The sequence below is a fragment of the Ambystoma mexicanum genome, chromosome 9 (genome assembly GCF_040938575.1).
Source record: "Ambystoma mexicanum isolate Mex_15411 chromosome 9, UKY_AmexF1_1, whole genome shotgun sequence".
Classification (NCBI taxonomy): Eukaryota; Metazoa; Chordata; class Amphibia; order Caudata; family Ambystomatidae; genus Ambystoma; species Ambystoma mexicanum.
The window spans coordinates 1,481,319,089-1,481,338,376 of NC_090931.1; the positions used below are offsets into that span (position 1 = coordinate 1,481,319,089).

At 42.0% G+C, this 19,288-nt stretch overlaps 1 protein-coding gene across 2 annotated transcripts in view; it reads left to right on the plus strand.

Moving 5' to 3' along the window:
* TMEM198 (transmembrane protein 198) overlaps positions 1 to 19,288 on the plus strand; it is a 394,279-nt gene that overhangs the window by 143,601 nt on the left and 231,390 nt on the right. For both annotated transcript variants that reach the window (XM_069616944.1, XM_069616945.1), the window contains exon 2: positions 3,581 to 3,800. In XM_069616944.1, coding sequence (XP_069473045.1) covers positions 3,638 to 3,800 — 163 coding nt within the window. In that variant the 5' untranslated portion in view covers positions 3,581 to 3,637. The remainder of the gene's footprint in view (positions 1 to 3,580; positions 3,801 to 19,288) is intronic.

The window sequence follows — 19,288 nt, forward strand, 5'->3', positions numbered from 1 at the left end:
GATAAAGATCCATGGAAGAGACAGACCTAGTCAGATCTCTCACTAGGATAAAGGTCCATGGAAGCGACAGGCCCAGTCAGATCTCTCACTACGATAAAGATCCATGAAAGAGACAGACCCAATCAGATCTCTCACTACGATAAAGGTCCACGAAAGAGACTGGCCCAGTCAGGTCTCTCACAACGATAAAGGTCCATGGAAAAGACAGACCGAGTCAGATCTCTCACTACGATAAAGATCAGTGTAACAGACCAACCCAGTCAGATCTCTCTCTACGATAAAGGTCCATGAAAGAGACTGGCCCAGTCAGGTCTCTCACTACGATAAAGGTCCATCTTACAGACCAACCCAGTCAGATCTCTCACTACAATAAAGGTCCATCTTACAGACCAACCCAGTCAGATCTCTCACCATGATAAAGATCCATGGAAGAGACAGACCCAGTCAAATCTCTCAGTAGGATAAAGGTCCATAGAAGCGACAGACCCAGTTGGATCTCTCACTACGATAATGATCAGTGTAACAGACCAATCCAGTCAGATCTCTCACTACAATAAAGGTCCATTTTACAGACCAATCCCGTCGGATCTCTCACTACGATAAAGGTCCATGTTACAGACCAATCCCGTCGGATCTCTCACTACGATAAAAGTCCATGTTACAGACCACCGAATTTCACAGATTTCGTTGCAATAAGTTGGTTCAGTCGTGGCTACCTTCCAGTCTGCGACAATTAGCATAAACTACCCTGGCCCACTGGCCGTGGCCTTTGAACCCTCTTCCCCCTCACGACTAAATAACCTGATCCTACCAGGCTGGCCTTTAGTTTCGGTGTATAGGTGGCTTTGCCACCTAACAGCCCAAACGTCATGGGTGTCGTCATGGGTAGCGTCTACAGGGGTAACTCTGAGTTACAAGTGTCGTTGCTTCCCACACCTGCCGAATTTCATAGGCTTTGCTGATGTCTCTCTTAATTATTTGACTTGATATATATGCATTAAAAAGTCTGGCTTTGCACTGAGGATGTACATACATGTCCTAATTTCAGATGGAACATAAGTTCTCCTTTCCTCAAGTTCCAAAGACTCTTAATCAACATCTTTCCAGCTCCAGCCCTCTAGGCTCCCAGGGGGGTAGGTACACCAAAGGTTAAGGTTCTAAGGTAAAGGTCAGCATGATGTTGCATAGCTGGTCTGATTCCTGCAGTATGCTGTAGTAGTGGGCTGTAACACATCCTCCCTTCTGGGGGGCTTCCTCTAAAAGTCAGTCCTTTGTGTGCAGGCAGGGGTGTGGGCCACCTCACAGTGCTGAGGAGTCTACCTCAGACCCGTCCATGGAATGATCGGTTGCAGACATCTCTCCCCATCAAACAGCCATGATTCTGGTGTCCTGGGGCAACGGGCAGTGCCTTGCAGCCTTGAGCAGCAGCTGGCAGGGACTCCTTGCAGTCAGGCAAAGCTCTTAGTGCTCACAGTTGTCATACAGTCTTCCTACCCACCACAGGAATGCAGGGGTACCCGCCAAGACGTTCTCAGGCTGCACCAGTGGCATACCGAGTGGGGTGGAGGAGGAGGCAGCTTGCCCTCCCATTGGCTCTTAGATTGCGACAATCAGGGTGCCCGAGCAGGAGCAAAGTGTTCCTGCTCAGCACCTTCATTGTCCTGGCAGGACACCTTTCCCGTTCATGTGACAGTTCGATCCCCAGGCAGCAGAGCGGCTCTGCCAGTGAACTGACACGTTGCTCTGTGTTAACAGAGCATTGCAATGGGAGTCATTCAGCACTGATGGGCGCAGGGGGGGCTTTTAGCAGGGACTTCTGCCCCTTACAAAATGTGAATGGGTGTGATCTGAAGTGAGAAGCGTGCATAATGCTGCATGCTTTCTGGCAGAATGACTGTGGGTTTAAACCCCAAGGGGGATTTGTTAGTCTCACATCAATCTGCATGATGCTATTGTGACTTTGCATGCAGGATGGGGAGAATAAAGCTAAAGCCATACCCTTATTGCTCAACATATTTCTATGACGATGTGTATAGTGTTCAGTTATTGTGAAAGGCTAGTTTATTATTTAATGTGCTTTGCTTCCAAGGCATTGCTATAAATAAAGCATTATTTAAGCACATGAGCAGCAAAGCAAAACCTTAATACATATCTAGACCAACTAAACCTGTGAAGATGAGTTAATTCGCTTAAATTGTCTGCATCCCAGTTTAACCATTTAACCAAAGTGTTTGATCCTGGGCAAATCATTTAATCACACTGTCTTATCTGCAGCTCTGTAAGTGATTCTCCTCATAGCTTATGTTAATATATCAGGCTATTATAAAAAAAAGCCTAATGACTATAGAGTTTCTCCATACATAATAATAGTGCAATTTAGGTATTTTGCACTACAAGGTTATTTGCCACTTGGCCTACTTATGGCAACTTATTCTAAAGTCACTTTCATGGGGCTTCCAAGTAAATACTGATAATGCTCCTTACATTGTCCTTTTCTGAGAAGCCCCTTCTGTTAGTGCAAATTACGAGGTGTGCATGTATGGTATGTGTTATTACTTGGCTAGACTGAAATTTGGGAGCACCCAGTCGAGCCCTTTCTTACTGTGGCATGCCTTTTTTTCTGGGCACCTTGTCCGAGACAGCAGTGTTGCTGTGTGCTCCTGGGCCTGCTGCCTGTAGAACAGCAGTCTGGTGCAGGCCACGGACAGCAGTGTGGCCGTATGCTCCTGCTCTGCACCCTCCATGTCCCATGGGGGGCATAGTAGGAGTATGCTCTGTGTCCCACTCCAGGCCGTTGACTGCACTGCAGGCCCAATATGGGGCATAGCCAGATGCAGAGCAGGAGGACACACCTCCATGTCTCACTCTTTTCGGAATGTTGCAGGGAGAGGGTACGGATTCAAAGTCATCATATGGGGTCCAGATACGATTGTGTGCCAGTTGAGCAATCATTTTCTAAAGTGCATTTTTGGGGAAAAGTAGCTGGAATTTGTTTGTGGCTCACCATCCCTACACTTCCAATGTTGGACACTGCCCTGGGCTGCTGGGTGGAGACACAGTCAGTGCCCCAAGCAGAGGGCCTAGGAGCTCCAGCAGGTGTGAGGGTTTTCCCTGCTTCTCAAAGATGAACATCCAGGTCAGCAGACCGGTCTCAGTGGTTCTGGCATAATCTTATCCTGTACATTGGGTGTTATAGTTCGACCTGCAGCCACAGGTAACGTCTTTAGGGGGCTTGTAGTGGACTCATTAGACATTCCACCAGTGGCAATAGAAGCAAGGGTCGGAAACCTGCGGTTCCCCTGATGTTTTGGACTCTGCCCCCATGATTCCTCACCAGCGACTATGCTAGCTAGCGCTGATGGACAGCATTTCCAACATACATACATGCCAGAGAAATGTACCGTGAGCCTGTCTGTCTAGACGTCTGCACAACCAAAAGTAAAAAGGTTAACAAATGTGTCTCCTGATCCAATTCCTTACCATGATAAAGGCCCCGTGTGCTACACGCTTGTCTGTTGACATCTATCCGTGTGAGAAATGGACGCACAATCTCTTCACCGCCTCTTGTTCTTGCTTGCAGCGATACTCTCACCGCTAGCTGAACCGCCTCGCCTCGTCCGCAGGAGTGGCTCCCACCATGACGTCCACGGTGCAGACGCTTCGCTTCAAGCTGCTGCCGCACGACATGGGGCTGGACTGGGATCGCCGGTGCGAGCAGGAGATCGAGCGCAAGTACGAGATCGTCCCGTCCGTCGTTTGCGCCATGTGCTGCCTCTTCGGGATCATCTACTGCTTCTTTGGTGAGTACTGTTGGGGTTGGCACACTGTTTGCAGGATGGGTAGTGCGGTGTCTAATTCTGTACACAGTAGGGAGGCAACAAACACCTCAAGTCTACTCGTTGGGAGTGGGGGTCACGCCTTGGAGCGCAGTATTAGTCTCACTGACCCCTTGAACTTTAATGGGGCCTCAACCCCTTCTAATCACACCTCTTCTGTGGAAGCAATAGGGTTTGGTTTAAAACCCCAACACCTTAATCATGGTACTCTTTGAATATGAAATCAACCTCCGTGATAGCAAGTAGAGGCCTTCTCACTGGCAGAACCATGGGCGTAATTGGAGGGGGGGACAAGGGTGTTTGCCCCCCCCCCCAACTTTTGTGGCACACCATTGTTTGCCATTCATTTGGTAGGGGCTCTTTTCATTTAGATGTCAACATTTTCAGCAATGTTACTCCACTGAACAAGCACAGCGTGACATTGCATTGTTGTTTCCCTGTCTGCTGCTGACGACAGAATGTTCAGAATGCAGTCAATACCAGCAGTTACTGGCTGCACCTCAATCATTCTGGTTGGCTGAGAGGAGGTTAATAAAGATTTCCATGTGCTTGTACTTGATACCTGTCCTGCCAATATACTGAGGTCTTCTGGCATTTTCTGCTGCTTCAGTCCTGCACACAGTAAAGGCTGTCATTGCCTGAAACGGCAGTGTTTCCAAATGTTTGCTCCTTTGTCTATCTGTGGGGTTTTTTCGTAATTGAAATTGGGCTTTGCAGAAAAATCCCTTGGAAAGTGGGGAGGATGGAATTGTACTGCAGAAGAAAAGATATTTTGAAGAAAAGGTCAATGGTCTTTCACAGGCACTACCCTGGCATAAAATCTGCAAAGGCGGCCATTTTGAACTATCATGCCTAATTTACAAAACGTTTTTCAACTTGATTTTGCCATTGAAAAACGCGTTTGTAAATCAGGCCCTAAAGGGTGTTAACGGGCACTGCTCACATGGAGTAGTGTTGCAATAGAACCCTATCCTTGCTGTGCAAGGCTTCCATCACTTTTATAGAAGGTTCTCGTTGGTTCCTTTTCTCAGAGCATATAAAACTATTTCTCCTAAAACCTTTTCTAAAAGATTGAGCAAATAGAGGTTTCAAAAGTACCAATATGTTTTAGGTTCATTATTTTCCACTCGTGTCATGAGGCTGGAGCAGGGCATCACAGGAATTCAGTTATTGGTGTAAAATGTGCAAGGTATCTCCAATCAGAGACCTAAAACAAGGTGGCACACAGCCGGTGTGATACAGAACATGCTAAGGACTCACGTTTTGGAGGCAACTTGGGTGAATGAGCCCTGTATTTGGTACTTACATTAAATGCACGTATACCTGGTCCTTTGCTCTTGAATAGCGCAAAAGTAGCACTAAGCTTAAACTCTCATCCAAAATTCAAGTCAGTGACAGAGAACTGAGAGGCTATACATGTGTCCCTGAACCGTCTCAATTGCCTCAAGTTGCATGATGCTGGGGCGGGGCTTACAATGATTGCCTGTATAAGTCAGGATGAAAAAATATGCCTTTAACACTTAAGTGGTACAACCGAAACCCAGCTGCCCATGAAAAGCGAATGTTTACATATGCAACATAACATACTACCTCCCTAAGGGGTTAATAATGTGAATATTTACCTATGCAACATAACATAGTACCACCCAGCTGCCTTCATGCTCTTCAATCTTCCTGCTTTTAAATCTCCCAACCGGCTGATTGAATAAAAAAAAGACTAGACCGCTCAGTGCTGGTTTGGGAGTTCTGGATTACTCTTGGTTGCCTCCTCCTTGTCCCAGTATATAACTGGTGTTTGTATCTATGTGTATCAATAAAGAGAGCCCATGTTTCTCTGGTTGATCTCTTCCTTGTCCAGTACATAACTGGTGTTTGTATGTATGTGTATCAATAAAGAGAGGCTGTGTGTATGTATGTGTATCAATAAAGAGAGGCCGTGTTTCTCTGGTTGGTCTCTTCCTTGTCCAGTACATAACTGGTGTTTGTATGTATGTGTATCAATAAAGAGAGGCCGTGTTTCTCTGGTTGGTCTCTTCCTTGTCCAGTACATAACTGGTGTTTGTATGTATGTGTATCAATAAAGAGAGGCTGTGTTTCTCTGGTTGGTCTCTTCCTTGTCCAGTACATAACTGGTGTTTGTATGTATGTGTATCAATAAAGAGAGGCTGTGTTTCTCTGGTTGGTCTCTTCCTTGTCCAGTACATAACTGGTGTTTGTATGTATGTGTATCAATAAAGAGAGGCTGTGTTTCTCTGGTTGGTCTCTTCCTTGTCCAGTACATAACTGGTGTTTGTATGTATGTGTATCAATAAAGAGAGGCTGTGTTTCTCTGGTTGGTCTCTTCCTTGTCCAGTACATAACTGGTGTTTGTATGTATGTGTATCAATAAAGAGAGGCTGTGTTTCTCTGGTTGGTCTCTTCCTTGTCCAGTACATAACTGGTGTGTGTATCTGTGTGTATCAATAAAGAGAGGCTGTGTGTATGTATGTGTATCAATAAAGAGAGGCCGTGTTTCTCTGGTTGGTCTCTTCCTTGTCCAGTACATAACTGGTGTTTGTATGTATGTGTATCAATAAAGAGAGGCTGTGTTTCTCTGGTTGGTCTCTTCCTTGTCCAGTACATAACTGGTGTTTGTATGTATGTGTATCAATAAAGAGAGGCTGTGTTTCTCTGGTTGGTCTCTTCCTTGTCCAGTACATAACTGGTGTTTGTATGTATGTGTATCAATAAAGAGAGGCTGTGTTTCTCTGGTTGGTCTCTTCCTTGTCCAGTACATAACTGGTGTGTGTATCTGTGTGTATTAATAAAGAGAGTCTGTGTGTATGTATGTGTATCAATAAAGAGAGGCTGTGTTTCTCTGGTTGGTCATTTCCTTGTCCAGTACATAACTGGTGTTTGTATGTATGTGTATCAATAAAGAGAGGCTGTGTTTCTCTGGTTGGTCTCTTCCTTGTCCAGTACATAACTGGTGTTTGTATGTATGTGTATCAATAAAGAGAGGCCGTGTTTCTCTAGTTGGTCTCTTCCTTGTCCAGTACATAACTGGTGTGTGTATCTATGTGTATCAATAAAGAGAGGCTGTGTGTATGTATGTGTATCAATAAAGAGAGGCCGTGTTTCTCTGGTTGGTCTCTTCCTTGTCCAGTACATAACTGGTGTTTGTATGTATGTGTATCAATAAAGAGAGGCTGTGTGTATGTATGTGTATCAATAAAGAGAGGCCGTGTTTCTCTGGTTGGTCTCTTCCTTGTCCAGTACATAACTGGTGTTTGTATGTATGTGTATCAATAAAGAGAGGCTGTGTTTCTCTGGTTGATCTCTTCCTTGTCCAGTACATAACTGGTGTTTGTATGTATGTGTATCAATAAAGAGAGGCTGTGTGTATGTATGTGTATCAATAAAGAGAGGCCGTGTTTCTCTGGTTGGTCTCTTCCTTGTCCAGTACATAACTGGTGTTTGTATGTATGTGTATCAATAAAGAGAGGCTGTGTTTCTCTGGTTGGTCTCTTCCTTGTCCAGTACATAACTGGTGTTTGTATGTATGTGTATCAATAAAGAGAGGCTGTGTTTCTCTGGTTGGTCTCTTCCTTGTCCAGTACATAACTGGTGTTTGTATGTATGTGTATCAATAAAGAGAGGCTGTGTTTCTCTGGTTGGTCTCTTCCTTGTCCAGTACATAACTGGTGTGTGTATCTGTGTGTATTAATAAAGAGAGTCTGTGTGTATGTATGTGTATCAATAAAGAGAGGCTGTGTTTCTCTGGTTGGTCATTTCCTTGTCCAGTACATAACTGGTGTTTGTATGTATGTGTATCAATAAAGAGAGGCTGTGTTTCTCTGGTTGGTCTCTTCCTTGTCCAGTACATAACTGATGTTTGTATGTATGTGTATCAATAAAGAGAGGCCGTGTTTCTCTAGTTGGTCTCTTCCTTGTCCAGTACATAACTGGTGTGTGTATCTATGTGTATCAATAAAGAGAGGCTGTGTGTATGTATGTGTATCAATAAAGAGAGGCCGTGTTTCTCTGGTTGGTCTCTTCCTTGTCCAGTACATAACTGGTGTTTGTATGTATGTGTATCTATAAAGAGAGGCCGTGTTTCTCTGGTTGCTCTCTTCCTTGTCCTGTACATAACTGGTGTTTGTATGTATGTGTATCAATAAAGAGAGGCTGTGTTTCTCTGGTTGGTCTCTTCCTTGTCCAGTACATAACTGGTGTTTGTATGTATGTGTATCAATAAAGAGAGACTGTGTTTCTCTAGTTGGTCTCTTCCTTGTCCCAGTATATAACTGGTGTGTGTATCTATGTGTATCAATAAATAAAGGCTGTGTGTATGTATGTGTATCAATAAAGAGAGGCCGTGTTTCTCTATTGGTCTTTTCCTTGTCCAGTACATAACTGGTGTGTGTATCTATGTGTATCAACAAATAGAGGATGTGGGTATGTATGTGTATCAATAAAGAGAGGCCGTGTTTCTCTATTGGTCTTTTCCATGTCCAGTACATAACTGGTGTTTGTATGAATGTGTATCAATAAAGAGAGGCCGTGTTTCTCTATTGGTCTTTTCCATGTCCAGTACATAACTGGTGTGTGTATCTATGTGTATCAATAAAGAGAGGCTGTGTTTCTCTAGTTGGTCTCTTCCTTGTCCAGTACATAACTGGTGTGTGTATGTATGTGTATCAATAAAGAGAGGCCGTGTTTCTCTAGTTGGTCTCTTCCTTGTCCAGTACATAACTGGTGTGTGTATCTATGTGTATCAATAAAGAGAGGCCGTGTTTCTCTGGTTGGTCTCTTCCTTGTCCAGTACATAACTGGTGTTTGTACGTATGTGTATCAATAAAGAGAGGCCGTGTTTCTCTAGTTGGTCTCTTCCTTGTCCAGTACATAACTGGTGTGTGTATCTATGTGTATCAATAAAGAGAGGCCGTGTTTCTCTAGTTGGTCTCTTCCTTGTCCAGTACATAACTGGTGTGTGTATGTATGTGTATCAATAAAGAGAGGCCGTGTTTCTCTAGTTGGTCTCTTCCTTGTCCAGTACATAACTGGTGTGTGTATCTATGTGTATCAATAAAGAAAGGCTGTGTGTATGTATGTGTATCAATAAAGAGAGGCTGTGTTTCTCTGGTTGGTCTCTTCCTTGTCCAGTACATAACTGGTGTTTGTATGAATGTGTATCAATAAAGAGATGCCGTGTTTCTCTAGTTGGTCTCTTCCTTGTCCAGTACATAACTGGTGTGTGTATCTATGTGTATCAACAAATAGAGGATGTGGGTATGTATGTGTATCAATAAAGAGAGGCCGTGTTTCTCTATTGGTCTTTTCCATGTCCAGTACATAACTGGTGTTTGTATGAATGTGTATCAATAAAGAGAGGCCGTGTTTCTCTATTGGTCTTTTCCATGTCCAGTACATAACTGGTGTGTGTATCTATGTGTATCAATAAAGAGAGGCCGTGTTTCTCTAGTTGGTCTCTTCCTTGTCCAGTACATAACTGGTGTGTGTATGTATGTGTATCAATAAAGAGAGGCCGTGTTTCTCTAGTTGGTCTCTTCCTTGTCCAGTACATAACTGGTGTGTGTATCTATGTGTATCAATAAAGAGAGGCCGTGTTTCTCTGGTTGGTCTCTTCCTTGTCCAGTACATAACTGGTGTTTGTACGTATGTGTATCAATAAAGAGAGGCCGTGTTTCTCTAGTTGGTCTCTTCCTTGTCCAGTACATAACTGGTGTGTGTATCTATGTGTATCAATAAAGAGAGGCCGTGTTTCTCTAGTTGGTCTCTTCCTTGTCCAGTACATAACTGGTGTGTGTATGTATGTGTATCAATAAAGAGAGGCCGTGTTTCTCTAGTTGGTCTCTTCCTTGTCCAGTACATAACTGGTGTGTGTATGTATGTGTATCAATAAAGAGAGGCCGTGTTTCTCTAGTTGGTCTCTTCCTTGTCCAGTACATAACTGGTGTGTGTATCTATGTGTATCAATAAAGAGAGGATGTGTGTATGTATGTGTATCAATAAAGAGAGGCGTTGTTTCTCTGGTTGGTCTCTTCCTTGTCAAGTACATAACTGGTGTTTGTATGTATGTGTATCAATAAAGAGAGGCTGTGTTTTTCTGGTTGGTCTCTTCCTTGTCCAGTACATAACTGGTGTTTGTATGTATGTGTATCAATAAAGAGAGGCTGTGTTTCTCTGGTTGGTCTCTTCCTTGTCCAGTACATAACTTGTGTGTGTATCTATGTGTATCAATAAATAGAGGCTGTGTGTATGTATGTGTATCAATAAAGAGAGGCCGTGTTTCTCTAGTTGGTCTCCTCCTTGTCCCAGTATATAACTGGTGTGTGTATCTATGTGCATCAATAAAGAGACACTGTGTGTATGTATGTGTATCAATAAAGAGAGGCCGTGTTTCTCTAGTTGGTCTCTTCCTTGTCCAGTACATAACTGGTGTGTGTATGTATGTGTATCAATAAAGAGAGGCCATGTTTCTCTAGTTGGTCTCTTCCTTGTCCAGTATATAACTGGTGTGTGTATCTATGTGCATCAATAAAGAGACACTGTGTGTATGTATGTGTATCAATAAAGAGAGGCCGTGTTTCTCTAGTTGGTCTCTTCCTTGTCCAGTACATAACTTATGTGTGTATGTATGTGTATCAATAAAGAGAGGCCATGTTTCTCTAGTTGGTCTCTTCCTTGTCCAGTACATAACTGGTGTTTGTATGTATGTGTATCAATAAAGAGAGGCTGTGTTTCTCTGGTTGGTCTCTTCCTTGTCCAGTACATAACTGGTGTTTGTATGTATGTGTATCAATAAAGAGAGGCCGTGTTTCTCTAGTTGGTCTCTTCCTTGTCCAGTACATAACTGGTGTTTGTATGTATGTGTATCAATAAAGAGATGGCATGTTTCTCTAGTTGGTCTCTTCCTTGTCCAGTACATAACTGGTATGTGTATGTATGTGTATCAATAAAGAGAGGCTGTGTGTATGTGTATCAATAAAGAGAGGCTGTGTGTATGTATGTGTATCAATAAAGAGAGGCTGTGTTTCTCTGGTTGGTCTGTTCCGTGTCCAGTACATAACTGGTGTTTGTATGTATGTGTGTCAATAAAGAGAGGCTGTGTTTCTCTGGTTGGTCGCTTCCTTGTCCAGTACATAACTGGTGTGTGTATCTATGTGTATCAATAAAGAGTGGCTGTGTGTATGTATGTGTATCAATAAAGAGAGGCTGTGTTTCTCTGGTTGGTCTCTTCCTTGTCCAGTACATAACTGGTGTGTGTATGTATGTGTATCAATAAAGAGAGGCTGTGTGTATGCATGTGTATCAATAAAGAGAGGCCGTGTTTCTCTGGTTGGTCTCTTCCTTGTCCAGTACATAACTGGTGTGTGTATGTATGTGTATCAATAAAGAGAGGCTGTGTGTATGTATGTGTATCAATAAAGAGATGGCGTGTTTCTCTAGTTGGTCTCTTCCTTGTCCAGTACATAACTGGTATGTGTATGTATGTGTATCAATAAAGAGAGGCTGTGTGTATGTATGTGTATCAATAAAGAGAGGCTGTGTTTCTCTGGTTGGTCTCTTCCTTGTCAAGTACATAACTGGTGTTTGTATGTATGTGTATCAATAAAGAGAGGCTGTGTTTCTCTGGTTGGTCTGTTCCGTGTCCAGTACATAACTGGTGTTTGTATGTATGTGTGTCAATAAAGAGAGGCTGTGTTTCTCTGGTTGGTCGCTTCCTTGTCCAGTACATAACTGGTGTGTGTATCTATGTGTATCAATAAATAGAGGCTGTGTTTCTCTGGTTGGTCTCTTCCTTGTCCAGTACATAACTGGTGTTTGTATGTATGTGTGTCAATAAAGAGAGGCCGTGTTTCTCTAGTTGGTCTCTTCCTTGTCCAGTACATAACTGGTGTGTGTATGTATGTGTATCAATAAAGCGAGGCCGTGTTTCTCTAGTTGGTCTCCTCCTTGTCCCAGTATATAACTGGTGTGTGTATCTATGTGTATCAATAAAGAGAGGCTGTGTTTCTCTGGTTGGTCTCTTCCTTGTCCAGTACATAACTGGGGTGTGTATCTATGTGTATCAATAAAGAGAGGCTGTGTGTATGTATGTGTCTCAATAAAGAGAGGCCGTGTTTCTCTAGTTGGTCTCTTCCTTGTCCAGTACATAACTGGTGTGTGTATCTATGTGTATCAATAAAGAGTGTCTGTGTGTATGTATGTGTATCAATAAAGAGAGGCCGTGTGTATGTATGTGTCTCAATAAAGAGAGGCTGTGTTTCTCTGGTTGGTCTCTTCCTTGTCCAGTACATAACTGGTGTTTGTATGTATGTGTATCAATAAAGAGAGGCTGTGTTTCTCTGGTTGGTCTCTTCCTTGTCCAGTACATAACTGGTGTTTGTACGTATGTGTATCAATAAAGAGAGGCTGTGTTTCTCTGGTTGGTCTCTTCCTTGTCCAGTACATAACTGGTGTTTGTATGTATGTGTATCAATAAAGAGAGGCTGTGTTTCTCTGGTTGGTCTCTTCCTTGTCCAGTACATAACTGGTGTTTGTATGTATGTGTATCAATAAAGAGAGGCTGTGTTTCTCTGGTTGGTCTCTTCCTTGTCCAGTACATAACTGGTGTTTGTATGTATGTGTATTAATAAAGAGAGGCTGTGTTTCTCTAGTTGGTCTCTTCCTTGTCCAGTACATAACTGGTGTGTGTATCTATGTGTATCAATAAAGAGAGGCTGTGTGTATGTATGTGTATCAATAAAGAGAGGCTGTGTTTCTCTGGTTGGTCTCTTCCTTGTCCAGTACATAAACTGGTGTTTGTATGTATGTGTATCAATAAAGAGAGGCTGTGTTTCTCTAGTTGGTCTCTTCCTTGTCCAGTACATAACTGGTGTTTGTATGTATGTGTATCAATAAAGAGAGGCTGTGTTTCTCTGGTTGGTCTCTTCCTTGTCCAGTACATAACTGGTGTTTGTACGTATGTGTATCAATAAAGAGAGGCTGTGTTTCTCTGGTTGGTCTCTTCCTTGTCCAGTACATAACTGGTGTTTGTACGTATGTGTATCAATAAAGAGAGGCTGTGTTTCTCTAGTTGGTCTCTTCCTTGTCCAGTACATAACTGGTGTGTGTATCTATGTGTATCAATAAAGAGAGGCTGTGTGTATGTATGTGTATCAATAAAGAGAGGCTGTGTTTCTCTAGTTGGTCTCTTCCTTGTCCAGTACATAACTGGTGTGTGTATCTATGTGTATCAATAAAGAGAGGCTGTGTGTATGTATGTGTATCAATAAAGAGAGGCTGTGTTTCTCTGGTTGGTCTCTTCCTTGTCCAGTACATAACTGGTGTTTGTACGTATGTGTATCAATAAAGAGAGGCTGTGTTTCTCTGGTTGGTCTCTTCCTTGTCCAGTACATAACTGGTGTTTGTATGTATGTGTATCAATAAAGAGAGGCTGTGTTTCTCTGGTTGGTCTCTTCCTTGTCCAGTACATAACTGGTGTTTGTATGTATGTGTATCAATAAAGAGAGGCTGTGTTTCTCTGGTTGCTCTCTTCCTTGTCCAGTACATAACTGGTGTTTGTATGTATGTGTATCAATAAAGAGAGGCTGTATGTATATATGTGTATCAATAAAGAGAGGCTGTGTTTCTCTGGTTGGTCTCTTCCTTGTCCAGTACATAACTGGTGTTTGTATGTATGTGTATCAATAAAGAGAGGCTGTGTTTCTCTGGTTGGTCTCTTCCTTGTCCAGTACATAACTGGTGTGTGTATCTATGTGTATTAATAAATAGAGGCTGTGTGTATGTATGTGTATCAATAAAGAGAGGCTGTGTTTCTCTGGTTGGTCTCTTCCTTGTCCAGTACATAACTGGTGTGTGTATCTATGTGTATTAATAAATAGAGGCTGTGTGTATGTATGTGTATCAATAAAGAGAGGCTGTGTTTCTCTGGTTGGTCTCTTCCTTGTCCAGTACATAACTGGTGTTTGTATGTATGTGTATCAATAAAGAGAGGCTGTGTTTCTCTGGTTGCTCTCTTCCTTGTCCAGTACATAACTGGTGTTTGTATGTATGTGTATCAATAAAGAGAGGCTGTGTTTCTCTGGTTGGTCTCTTCCTTGTCCAGTACATAACTGGTGTTTGTATGTATGTGTATCAATAAAGAGAGGCCGTGTTTCTCTGGTTGGTCTCTTCCTTGTCCAGTACATAACTGGTGTTTGTATGTATGTGTATCAATAAAGAGAGGCTGTGTTTCTCTGGTTGGTCTCTTCCTTGTCCAGTACATAACTGGTGTTTGTATGTATGTGTATCAATAAAGAGAGGCTGTGTTTCTCTGGTTGCTCTCTTCCTTGTCCAGTACATAACTGGTGTTTGTATGTATGTGTATCAATAAAGAGAGGCTGTATGTATATATGTGTATCAATAAAGAGAGGCTGTGTTTCTCTGGTTGGTCTCTTCCTTGTCCAGTACATAACTGGTGTTTGTATGTATGTGTATCAATAAAGAGAGGCCGTGTTTCTCTGGTTGGTCTCTTCCTTGTCCAGTACATAACTGGTGTGTGTATCTATGTGTATTAATAAATAGAGGCTGTGTGTATGTATGTGTATCAATAAAGAGAGGCTGTGTTTCTCTAGTTGGTCTCTTCCTTGTCCAGTACATAACTGGTGTGTGTATCTATGTGTATCAATAAAGAGAGGCTGTGTGTATGTATGTGTATCAATAAAGAGAGGCTGTGTTTCTCTGGTTGGTCTCTTCCTTGTCCAGTACATAACTGGTGTTTGTATGTATGTGTATCAATAAAGAGAGGCTGTGTTTCTCTGGTTGGTCTCTTCCTTGTCCAGTACATAACTGGTGTTTGTATGTATGTGTATCAATAAAGAGAGGCTGTGTTTCTCTGGTTGGTCTCTTCCTTGTCCAGTACATAACTGGTGTTTGTATGTATGTGTATCAATAAAGAGAGGCTGTGTTTTTCTGGTTGGTCTCTTCCTTGTCCAGTACATAACTGGTGTTTGTATGTATGTGTATCAATAAAGAGAGGCTGTGTTTCTCTGGTTGGTCTCTTCCTTGTCCAGTACATAACTTGTGTGTGTATCTATGTGTATCAATAAATAGAGGCCGTGTTTCTCTAGTTGGTCTCTTCCTTGTCGAGTACATAACTGGTGTATGTATCTATGTGTACCAATAAAGAGAGGCTGTGTGTATGTATGTGTATCAATAAAGAGAGGCCGTGTTTCTCTAGTTGGTCTCTTCCTTGTCCAGTACATAACTGGTGTATGTATCTATGTGTATCAATAAAGAGAGGCTGTGTGTATGTATGTGTATCAATAAAGAGAGGCTGTGTTTCTCTGGTTGGTCCCTTCCTTGTCCAGTACATAACTGGTGTTTGTATGTATGTGTATCAATAAAGAGAGGCTGTGTTTCTCTGGTTGGTCTCTTCCTTGTCCAGTACATAACTGGTGTGTGTATCTATGTGTATCAATAAATAGAGGCTGTGTGTATGTATGTGTATCAATAAAGAGAGGCCGTGTTTCTCTAGTTGGTCTCTTCCTTGTCCAGTACATAACTGGTGTATGTATCTATGTGTATCAATAAAGAGAGGCTGTATGTATATATGTGTATCAATAAAGAGAGGCTGTGTTTCTCTGGTTGGTCCCTTCCTTGTCCAGTACATAACTGGTGTGTGTATCTATGTGTATCAATAAAGAGAGGCTGTATGTATGTATGTGTATCAATAAAGAGAGGCCGTGTTTCTCTAGTTGGTCTTTTCCTTGTCCAGTACATAACTGGTGTGTGTATCTATGTGTATCAATAAAGAGAGGCTGTGTGTATGTATGTGTATCAATAAAGAAAGGCTGTGTTTCTCTGGTTGGTCTCTTCCTTGTCCAGTACATAACTGGTGTTTGTATGTATGTGTATCAATAAAGAGATGGCGTGTTTCTCTAGTTGGTCTCTTCCTTGTCCAGTACATAACTGGTGTGTGTATGTATGTGTGTCAATAAAGAGAGGCTGTGTTTCTCTGGTTGGTCGCTTCCTTGTCCAGTACATAACTGGTGTTTGTATGTATGTGTATCAATAAAGAGATGGCGTGTTTCTCTAGTTGGTCTCTTCCTTGTCCAGTACATAACTGGTGTGTGTATGTATGTGTATCAATAAAGAGAGGCTGTGTTTCTCTAGTTGGTCTCTTCCTTGTCCAGTACATAACTGGTGTGTGTATGTATGTGTGTCAATAAAGAGAGGCTGTGTTTCTATGGTTGGTCTTTTCCTTGTCCAGTACATAACTGGTGTGTGTATCTATGTGTATCAATAAAGAGAGGCTGTGTGTATGTATGTGTATCAATAAAGAAAGGCTGTGTTTCTCTGGTTGGTCTCTTCCTTGTCCAGTACATAACTGGTGTTTGTATGTATGTGTATCAATAAAGAGAGGCTGTGTTTCTCTGGTTGGTCTGTTCCGTGTCCAGTACATAACTGGTGTTTGTATGTATGTGTGTCAATAAAGAGAGGCTGTGTTTCTCTGGTTGGTCGCTTCCTTGTCCAGTACATAACTGGTGTGTGTATCTATGTGTATCAATAAATAGAGGCTGTGTGTATGTATGTGTATCAATAAAGCGAGGCCGTGTTTCTCTAGTTGGTCTCCTCCTTGTCCCAGTATATAACTGGTGTGTGTATCTATGTGTATCAATAAAGAGAGGCTGTGTGTATGTATGTGTCTCAATAAAGAGAGGCCGTGTTTCTCTAGTTGGTCTCTTCCTTGTCCAGTACATAACTGGTGTGTGTATCTATGTGTATCAATAAAGAGAGGCTGTGTGTATGTATGTGTATCAATAAAGAGAGGCTGTGTTTCTCTGGTTGGTCTCTTCCTTCCAGTACATAACTGGTGTTTGTATGTATGTGTATCAATAAAGAGAGGCTGTGTTTCTCTGGTTGGTCTCTTCCTTGTCCAGTACATAACTGGTGTTTGTATGTATGTGTATCAATAAAGAGAGGCTGTGTTTCTCTGGTTGGTCTCTTCCTTGTCCAGTACATAACTGGTGTTTGTATGTATGTGTATCAATAAAGAGAGGCTGTGTTTCTCTGGTTGGTCTCTTCCTTGTCCAGTACATAACTGGTGTTTGTATGTATGTGTATCAATAAAGAGAGGCCGTGTTTCTCTAGTTGGTCTCTTCCTTGTCCAGTACATAACTGGTGTGTGTATCTATGTGTATCAATAAAGAGAGGCTGTGTGTATGTATGTGTATCAATAAAGAAAGGCTGTGTTTCTCTGGTTGCTCTCTTCCTTGCCCAGTACATAACTGGTGTTTGTATGTATGTGTATCAATAAAGAGAGGCCGTGTTTCTCTGGTTGGTCTCTTCCTTGTCCAGTACATAACTGGTGTTTGTATGTATGTGTATCAATAAAGAGAGGCTGTGTTTCTCTGGTTGGTCTCTTCCTTGTCCAGTACATAACTGGTGTGTGTATCTATGTGTATCAATAAAGAGAGGCTGTGTTTCTCTGGTTGGTCTCTTCCTTGTCCAGTACATAACTTGTGTGTGTATCTATGTGTATCAATAAATAGAGGCTGTGTGTATGTATGTGTATCAATAAAGAGAGGCCGTGTTTCTCTGGTTGGTCTCTTCCTTGTCCAGTACATAACTGGTGTTTGTATGTATGTGTATCAATAAAGAGAGGCTGTGTTTCTCTGCTTGGTCTCTTCCTTGTCCAGTACATAACTGGTGTTTGTATGTATGTGTATCAATAAAGAGAGGCTGTGTTTCTCTGGTTGGTCTCTTCCTTGTCCAGTACATAACTGGTGTTTGTATGTATGTGTATCAATAAAGAGAGGCTGTGTTTCTCTGGTTGCTCTCTTCCTTGTCCAGTACATAACTGGTGTTTGTATGTATGTGTATCAATAAAGAGAGGCCGTGTTTCTCTGGTTGGTCTCTTCCTTGTCCAGTACATAACTGGTGTTTGTATGTATGTGTATCAATAAAGAGAGGCTGTGTTTCTCTGGTTGGTCTCTTCCTTGTCCAGTACATAACTGGTGTGTGTATCTATGTGTATTAATAAATAGAGGCTGTGTGTATGTATGTGTATCAATAAAGAGAGGCCGTGTTTCTCTAGGTGGTCTCCTCCTTGTCCCAGTATATAACTGGTGTGTGTATCTATGTGTATCAATAAAGAGACGCTGTGTGTATGTATGTGTATCAATAAAGAGAGGCAGTGTTTCTCTAGTTGGTCTCTTCCTTGTCCAGTACATAACTGGTGTGTGTACCTATGTGTATCAATAAAGAGATGCTGTGTTTCTCTAGTTGGTCTCTTCCTTGTCCAGTACATAACTGGTGTGTGTATCTATGTGTATCAATAAAGAGAGGCTGTGTGTATGTATGTGTATCAATAAAGAGAGGCCGTGTTTCTCTAGTTGGTCTCTTCCTTGTCCAGTACATAACTGGTGTTTGTATGTATGTGTATCAATAAAGAGAGGCCGTGTTTCTCTGGTTGGTCTCTTCCTTGTCCAGTACATAACTGGTGTTTGTATGTATGTGTATCAATAAAGAGAGGCTGTGTTTGTCTGGTTGGTCTCTTCCTTGTCCAGTACATAACTGGTGTTTGTATGTATGTGTATCAATAAAGAGAGGCTGTGTTTCTCTGGTTGGTCTCTTCCTTGTCCAGTACATAACTTGTGTGTGTATCTATGTGTATCAATAAATAGAGGCTGTGTGTATGTATGTGTATCAATAAAGAGAGGCTGTGTTTCTCTAGTTGGTCTCCTCCTTGTCCCAGTATATAACTGGTGTGTGTATCTATGTGTATCAATAAAGAGAGGCTGTGTGTATGTATGTGTATCAATAAAGAGAGGCCGTGTTTCTCTAGTTGGTCTCTTCCTTGTCCAGTACATAACTGGTGTGTGTATCTATGTGTATCAATAAAGAGAGGCTGTGTGTATGTATGTGTATCAATAAAGAGAGGCCATGTTTCTCTGGTTGATCTCTTCCTTGTCCAGTACATAACTGGTGTTTGTATGTATGTGTATCAATAAAGAGAGGTCGTATTTCTCTGGTTGGTCTCTTCCTTGTCCAGTACATAACTGGTGTTTGTATGTATGTGTATCTATAAAGAGAGGCCGTGTTTCTCTGGTTTCTCTCTTCCTTGTCCTGTACATAACTGGTGTTTGTATGTATGTGTATCAATAAAGAGAGGCTGTGTTTCTCTGGTTGGTCTCTTCCTTGTCCAGTACATAACTGGTGTTTGTATGTATGTGTATCAATAAAGAGAGGCCGTGTTTCTCTGGTTGGTCTCTTCCTTGTCCAGTACATAACTGGTGTTTGTATGTATGTGTATCTATAAAGAGAGGCCGTGTTTCTCTGGTTTCTCTCTTCCTTGTCCTGTACATAACTGGTGTTTGTATGTATGTGTATCAATAAAGAGAGGCTGTGTTTCTCTGGTTGGTCTCTTCCTTGTCCAGTACATAACTGGTGTTTGTATGTAT